We start from the raw sequence: 8225 nt of genomic DNA on the forward strand, positions 1-8225 counted from the left end.
GAATTTAGAATTCTGACTTAATTCTATTATAACTTCTTTTCCTCCTGTGTAGAAGCGGTTATTCGTGAAGCTGTTTATTCCCCAAATTTTCACACGATGCAGGTTGGTGATTTCATGAGGCGTGTCATCGCAAAGTTATGAAGTAAACTATAAGAATGTGCTTGTGTCATTTTCTGAAACCAAAACCAAAAGATGACTGTTTAATTTCCAGAAATCTACCTGATAACATGGAGTCAAAATCACTAATTTAATGATATTTCATTTACATATTTTTATTATCATCAGATTCATCCTATACAGGAAGCATGTGTTAAACAGGCAATTCTGGCAAAATAAACACACACAAAAAAAAAATACAAATAAAAAACTACCTGACATTTATATAAGTTTGAAGCAAAGATGCAAACTATGAATTCTGATAGTGTAATAGATGCATAAAGAATAATGGTTCAATCCACCTGTTGATTACCCCTCTGATCAGAATGTTGGGGACCATTTAAAAATCTCGATGATTACCCTAACCCTAACCCAAAAGAAAGAGGAGAAAATGCACCAATCAGCATCTTCTAGGCAGATTCCATTATCTGAGTTTTACAAACCTTCTTCCATTTCTAGTTTGAGGAAAGCCTATTTTCTATCTAAAAATAAAAACGATTTGTGTTGCTGTAGAGTTGACTGTTAAGTTGCTTTGTGTGAAGAATGTCTCTATCCTGTAAAATGTAGATGGGTGCCCCCTGGTGCTGGCAAAGAGCAGCTCAACGACCTGGATGGTGGACTTCACTGGGTGTGCGCCAATGCTCCGGCTCCAAGTCCATACCCAAAACCTTTGGGACCAAAGTTTTTCCCGTAACAGCCTGTTGGGAAGTAAACATGATTTTCCAGATCACTCATTGATAGCAGTTTAGCTAAACAAACCCATATAGCCAGATTTTAATTCACACCAAAGATGGTTTTCACAACAAAAATGATAACATTTCATTATAAAAATAGGTTAGATTTGACTTTACAATAATCTTTATTAGATTAGTTTTAGCTTCCACAATAAGCACAGATTATCTTTATATATTGTATTAATTCTAAGTCATTATTTGTTATAACTCATTTTATCACCATGCTTTCTCTCGGGATCCATCACTACTGTACCTTTACAGTAGATTTCTCCATCCTTGTCGGACAGCGTGGTTGACTCCAGGCTTTTCCCGCATGAGGCACAGGTGAAACATCCCGTCTTATGCCAGGCCTGTGGTCCACAGACGTTTCATTTTAAAAGTGTTACATCTAACACGGACATGTGCATAAATATGTGATTTTTTTCTTACACTCCCAGCTCCAATAACTTTCTCAGCAGCGTAGACAGCCTTGCCACAGCGGGGGCATCTGTCGGAGCATCCAAACTTCTGAGCCAGCTTGGACGGGTTTGTGTTGGTGGTAGGAGAATGAGCAGCAGGCCTGATGGGAATAACACATAAAATATGAATAAAGGGTTTTTATATGTAAAGAAATGTTTTTGTTAATATGACACTCACATTTCAGGAGTAATGCCCAGAGACTGTCCTCCATCCATGCTAAGGGTCCCTGCTCCCTGGCCGTAGCCGTAGCCTTTTGGTCCATACTTCTTGCCATAGCACGACTTGCAGTAAACTTCATCCATACGAACAGCAACAGTTGTGCTGTCCAAGCTCTTCCTACACACCACTACAAAAAAAAAAAAGAAAGAAAAAAAACCCACATGTATATATTATTGTTTTGCCTTTTTTGAGCAAGAAGTTATTCAGCACTTTAATGCTTTTAAATTGCCCGTTATTGCTAAAGTTTTAGATAAAGTTGTGGCCAATCAACTTATTACTTTTTCTGGAACTACACAACAATTTTGATACATTTCAATCTGGTTTTCATAAAACAATAAGCAAAAACAGCTTTGCCTAAAATTTCCAGTGACATCATGATGGCTGCAGACAACAGATAATTTAGTCTTTGTATTGTTGGATCTATCTGCAGCTTTTAACACTGTTGATCACATCACCTTAATTAAAAGACCTCATGACTCGGTGGGCAGCTGAAGACCTTTTATTTAAAATAGTTTTTATTAAAATCTTTTGCGTTCTTTCATCTGTATAATGACCTTTTCTCTTTTTAAATATCTTTCATTTGTTTTATGATATTTTGTGGTTTTTGACTCCATGGTCTTTTTGTTTTATTGATCTTTGTGTCACACCCTGTCCTGTCTCCCCATTCTGTTCAGTCATGTGTCTTTGTTAATTGCTCCCACCTGCCTCTCGTTTTCCAATCACCCAATTTCCCAGCCCTCATGTATTTAAACCTCTTCAGTTCTGTGTCTCTTGTTGGCTCATTGTTTCAGTGTCCAGCAAGTTGTCCTCATTAAAGGCTTTTACCTGTTCTAGTTTATCTGCCTGCCTGATTCCTCCCAGCGTGTGGATCCTCAACTCCGCTCCACTCACCAGCGCGCCTAACAGAATGAGCCAACCCACAGAAGGATCCAGCGGGGAGGTGATCCCTTGGGAGTACCTGCTCCAGTTTCTCGCCGCGGACCACCGGCTGGCTCCTCTTCCTCCGGCATCGCCTCGCCGCGGACGCCGCCGCCGAGCCCGGGCCTCGGCGATCCTCTCCACCCTCCCGGAGCCGGATGGAGAGTTGGATGGGGAGGCGCAGATGGACCGCTCCTGCTATGTGGGCACCAGACTGGCTGTGTGCTCCCCCGGAGTTGGCCCACGGTGTTGGGAAGGATGCTGGGCTCCACCGTCACCCCTCGTCCCAAGACGGAGCCGCAAGCACGCCGCTGCCCCGGCTCGGCGTGCCAGCTTGGACCCGCGCCCAGTCAGACCAGCAGTCCCGTCTCCAGTCCAATCAGCGCTTCCGTCATCTGCAAGTGGAGGAACCACGCCTACAGCCCAGCTGACAGAGCTCGCCGGCTTCCAAGCGGAGCTTGGCCGGATCCGTCAGCTCGTCAGCCTCCAGGAGTTCCAGCTGGACACCCTATCCTCCCCGAATCATCAGGAGAAGGTTTCGGTCCGGTCAGCAGCTCCTTCGTCTCTGGGCCAAAGGATCGAGCCCGCAGTCCACCCAGCAAAGCTCGCTGGTCTCCGAGCTGAGCTGGCCCAACTCCATCAGAGCCTCAGTCTCCAGGAGCTCCAGCTGGACAATCTATCCACCCTGCTTTCCCAGTTACCGGCGCCACCAGCTCAGTCAGCACCCAGTCCTGCACCACCACTCCAGAAGTCGACGGTCCAGAAGTCGACGCCTCTGGACCAGAAGTTGACCCCCCCTCCAGTCCAGAGTTTGACGTCCCCTCCAGTCCAGAGGTCGACGTCTCCTCCAGTCCAGAGGTCGACGTCCCCTCCAGTAAGACATCTCCCCCTCCAGTCCAGAGGTCGACGTCCCCTCCAGTCCGACGTCTCCCCCTCCAGTCCAGTGGCCGCCGCCATCTCCATTCCAGTGGCCGTCGCCGCCGTCTCCATTCCAGTGGCCGTCGCCGCCGTCTCCATTCCAGTGGCCGTCGCCGCCGTCTCCATTCCAGTGGCCGTCGCCGCCGTCTCCATTCCAGTGGCCGTCGCCGCCGTCTCCATTCCAGTGGCCGTCGCCGCCGCCTCCTCCAGTCCAGTGGCCGCCGCCGCCTCTAGTCCAGTGGCCGCCGCCGTCTCCATTCCAGTGGCCGTCGCCGCCGCCTTCAGTCCAGACGCCGCCGCCGCCACCTCCAGTCCAGAAGTCAAGGACGTCCCCTCAGGCGTCTCTGCCTCCGGTCACTGCCAGTCCTGCCCTCACCAGACGCAGGCCCCCAAGAGCCCGTCGTCGCCTCCTCCTCTGCCACAGACGCAGGCCCCCAAGAGCCCGTCGTCGCCTCCTCCTCTGCCACAGACGCAGGCTCCCAAGAGCCCATTGTCGCCTCCTCCTCTGCCATAGATGTAGGCCCCCCAGAGCCCGTTGTCGCCTCCTCCTCTGCCACAGACGCAGGCCCCCAAGAGCCCGTCGTCGCCTCCTCCTCTGCCACAGACGCAGGCTCCCAAGAGCCCATTGTCGCCTCCTCCTCTGCCATAGATGTAGGCCCCCCAGAGCCCGTTGTCGCCTCCTCCTCTGCCACAGACGCAGGCTCTCAAGAGCCCGTCGTCGCCTCCTCCTCTGCCACAGACGCAGGCTCCCAAGAGCCCGTCGTCACCTCCTCCTCTGCCACAGACGCAGGCTCCCAAGAGCCCAGTGTCGCCTCCTCCTCTGCCACAGACGCAGGCTCTCAAGAGCCCGTCGTCACCTCCTCCTCTGCCACAGACGCAGGCTCCCAAGAGCCCAGTGTCACCTCCTCCTCTGCCACAGATGTAGGCCCCCCAGAGCCCGTTGTCGCCTCGTCCTCTGCCACAGACGCAGGCCCCTGGACTCTACTGGTCCCTGCCTCCTCTCCATCGGTCCCCCTCGGCCCTCCCTCCGTGTCCCCCTCCTCCCGCCCTGCTCTGTGTTCCTATGGGCGTCTGGGATCCGCCCTTTGAGGGGAAGGGGGGGTGGGGGTTGGGGGGGGAGAGGTGGGGGGGTGGGGTGGGGGGGTACTGTCACACCCTGTCCTGTCTCCCCATTCTGTTCAGTCATGTGTCTTTGTTAATTGCTCCCACCTGCCTCTCGTTTTCCAATCACCCAATTTCCCAGCCCTCGTGTATTTAAACCCCTTCAGTTCTGTGTCTCTTGTTGGCTCATTGTTTCAGTGTCCAGCAAGTTGTCCTCATTAAAGACTTTTACCTGTTCTAGTTTATCTGCCTGATTCCTCCCCAGCGTGTGGATCCTCACCTCCGCTCCACTCACCAGAACGCCTGACACTTTGTGAAGTACTTTGTGGTTCTTTTTTCTGAGATAAGGGTTATATAAATAAACTATACTTACTTTACTTAATGTGTTCAGATAAGCACAACTGCTGCCTTTTATGGTGCAATTCTACTAAAGAAACATTCTCATCTGAATTCCAGGGCAGGAATGTAAAACAGAAAGCCAAATCTCTGCCAGAGCTCCGTGAACTTAAACTCCTTTTTTACTGAGGCAAAGATACAGAATTCCAGAAATATACAATGCATGTCTTCAACCTGCAATTGTGCTTTTTGTAGGTGATTTTCAAAGAGTTCAAATTGTAATCAGAGGCCTCACCCTCTCTTCTGTCCTCTGCTCTCTTGTATATGTCTTGATGGAAAAACTCACACTGAGGTGGAGATTTTATTGACATCGAATCATGTAGAAAAATGTTTTGTAGAGTCACCAAAGCAGAGATTATTACATTGTTTATAGGTTGTGTTCAAACTATTCTTTCTCTGCAAAATTGCAAGAAATGGCAAAATCGATTTAGAAAGATATTTTCTGTTTAATCAATAAAATTACACTTTTAATTTGTTGCATCACAAGTCCCAAGTGTGATGCAGTTCAGATACACAGCTACCAATGTCCTAAAATGATCATTTTGTAACACATGAAGGTTTAAAACAGACCAAGAGTCTGAATTGAATTCTAGGAAATGACTGTAATGACAAGTGTGAAAAGGTCAGTGGTTTCCATGGTTACAATCACCGGAAACTTACTGCACAGGAAGCAGGACTTGTGGAAGCTCCGCCCATCACAGAGTACTTCTTCTGCAAAGTAAACTGTCTTCGAACAGCGGCCACATTTGTTTCCTCCTCCTAAAGGCATCCTATGGTAATGCATAAAACACACGTAAACACATGGTTAGTGGTGTGATGTCCATAATTTGAGTCTTATTTGTTCCAGATCATGTCTGTAAACACGAAGTCACCTAAACAAAAACTATGTGCAGCCGTTAGAAAAAGAATGAAAGTAAACAAGACTAGAAAAGAATAGAAAATACCTTTATTGTCCTTCAGTGGAGAAATTCTAGTGTAAAAGCAGCAAAGTAGATTCACAAGAAGGATAAACAATAAAAACGTTGTACATTGAATAAAAATAGGTGTTGTCATCTCTTTTATCATGGGATAAAATTTCTATAAAACATTTAAAAACCTGCTTTAAATTTTGTAAATAGTGATGAATTAACTTGAAAAATAGAAAACATATTTTGAAAGAGCACAAGACCAGTGAACAACCTTTCAAAAACCACCCTGCAGAATTTGAGATCATCTAAACATCCATTGTAGGGAGTCTGGCTTTTCCAGCACTATAATTTCCTGTTTTCCAGTTTTCTTTGGTTTCTGTGAGGAGCCAGCAAAACCATTCATGGAAACATTGGATAATTCAGTCTCGTGTTTCAGGGAAAGAGATGAAAACCGCTGCTTTTGAAAAGTAAAAGGAGTCAATGTGACGTTAAAATGAAACCACGACTCTTTGAGGAGTGTTACAGAAAGTTTAAATGTGAAACTCTTATGAAATTTTACTTGTTTCTTTCCTGCGAGTCTCCCAACTTGACCCACCCTGTCAATTCTCCACATTCCTGTCTGTGAAGATCCTCCCACCTCTATGCTGACTGGTTTACACCACAACACCCGCCAGCAAGTCTCGTTCTACGTCTCCACTCCAGACTGTCTTATGCATGGAGTGGTTGCTTAGTTAAAAATATTAAAATAAGTGGCTAAAATTGCATTTAGATCAGTTCCTATTCTCAGATCAGTTCAGAAAGCAACGCTAACAAGACAGATTGCTCATTTCCTATCACCGCTGGTCATGTTTCCTGTTCTTTAAAGCAACATGAATATGATACCATTTGACTGCAACTGTAGCTGATTGAAGTAAAAATAAAACACAAATTGCAGTTTATTGTATTTGTTTTTACTTATTACATTTTCTTAATGATCAAATTCTCACTTAAAAAACTAAAATGATGACTTGAACTGAGAAGTGTTGATGGGAAATGAAACTTGAAAAGAAAAGGTCTCTAAGTGTTTTGCTAAATGCAAAGACTACAGTTTGTGGTTGTGAGCTGTTAAACTGGATGTATTCCTGTAAAAGCAGAAGTGTTTTTGCATTCGTCAATTTAACTAAAATAATGTCTAAGAGCTTCCCGAAAAAACAAAAAAAAGTTTCATCTTCTGCTGCTAGACAGTCCAAATGGAGCTAAAAAATCTTTAACTGAGCTCAGTGCTGATAAAACAAATCATTTCCACCCCAAGGCTTCAGGATCAAGTACCAAAAAAATCCAAAAGAAGACAAAAATATGTAAATCAACACCAATAAGAATAGGATAAATGATAAAAACAATGCAACATTTACAACATAGAATGCTGAAGACAACAGCAGCTGATGTTCCCATGAAGGGAAACACTAAATCAGTAGGGACTAAATTATAGAAACTCCTTTAGCGTATTTGTTGGTTGCAGTTCTGCAGGTTTAAACATGCTGGGACAGGAATGTGTGAGGGAGGCATGACGACGATCAACTCCTACAAATTAGGAAGTTTACCTTTGAGTTAGATGTGGCCACATGTAACTTTTATGTGATCACATCAAATACTAAGATCATTCCCCTTTGTCTGCTCACAGGATCTTCCTGTTACATAACCACATTGTATTCCTATGAACTCCAACGAATTACCTCATACCTGCGTGCTCCAACATCATAACAGAAAAGAGCAGTGTGCTTTTTTTCAACATGCATGAAAACACTAAGACGTTGTCTACAGCTAGAAGCAAACATGAAGCAGGAAGATCAGTCACGTGTCTTACCTTGACTGAGAAAGGGCTGAGGTGAGCGATGAAGGGTCAGGGTAAAGTTTGGTTGTCTCAGAGCAGCGATGGGTGTGTGCAGGAGACCAGAAACCCAGATCTAAGCGGATCTGAATGAAACCAGGTCCTCAGTGGTTTTATCCTGGTTGCTCTAGCAGATTGCTGGTGTGGGTTTCCTGCTGAGTTCCTCCAGATGTGCTGAAGGGGGTGGAGCTTGCTGTTGCAGCTCTGATGTAGATGAGAGAGGAGTTTCTGAGTAATTTACAAAGTCATAGAGGGTGAAAAGTATGGGGTGAATGAGTGAATGGGTGGGGAGGAACATTCTCTCATCAACAAAATAACTGGTACTGTGTGTTATTAAAATATTACATTTGTTATGTTTAATTTGAATATCAGGTGCATTTCTGATTTTATATCTCAGAGCAATGAGTTAATTTTAAGATTTTAAGATACATGTGGTGTCATATTTTGACTTACAAAAGGTTTTTTTCCCACTTAAATGAAAGAAAAGTGTCAAAACCTGACAAACATGTTGACAACTGATTCAAACATATCAACATCATTAGTTAAGTA

At 45.2% G+C, this 8225-nt stretch overlaps 1 protein-coding gene across 1 annotated transcript; it reads right to left on the bottom strand.

Annotated features, from left to right (window-relative positions):
* Positions 1-256: 256 nt before the first annotated feature.
* Positions 257-7852, bottom strand: csrp1a (cysteine and glycine-rich protein 1a). Its single transcript, XM_015967962.3, has 6 exons — positions 7653-7852; positions 5562-5671; positions 1527-1695; positions 1320-1449; positions 1144-1240; positions 257-854 (listed from the first exon to the last, which is right to left on the bottom strand). Exons 2-6 carry the CDS (start codon positions 5668-5670, stop codon positions 778-780), a joined length of 582 nt encoding a protein of 193 aa, XP_015823448.1. The 5' UTR covers position 5671; positions 7653-7852; the 3' UTR covers positions 257-777.
* Between the last annotated feature and the right edge of the window lie 373 nt (positions 7853-8225).

This window comes from Nothobranchius furzeri, chromosome 15, assembly GCF_043380555.1.
Source record: "Nothobranchius furzeri strain GRZ-AD chromosome 15, NfurGRZ-RIMD1, whole genome shotgun sequence".
NCBI lineage: Eukaryota > Metazoa > Chordata > Actinopteri > Cyprinodontiformes > Nothobranchiidae > Nothobranchius > Nothobranchius furzeri.

Coding starts and splice junctions, on each gene's coding strand:
- csrp1a (XM_015967962.3), bottom strand. CDS start 5,670: ATGCCTTTAGGAGGAGGAAACAAATGTGGCCGCTGTTCGAAGACAGTT. Junction 1,696..5,561: donor CAAGTCCTGCTTCCTGTGCA/GTAAGTTTCCGG, acceptor TTTTTTTTGTAG/TGGTGTGTAGGAAGAGCTTG. Junction 1,450..1,526: donor CTGGGCATTACTCCTGAAAT/GTGAGTGTCATA, acceptor TATTCCCATCAG/GCCTGCTGCTCATTCTCCTA.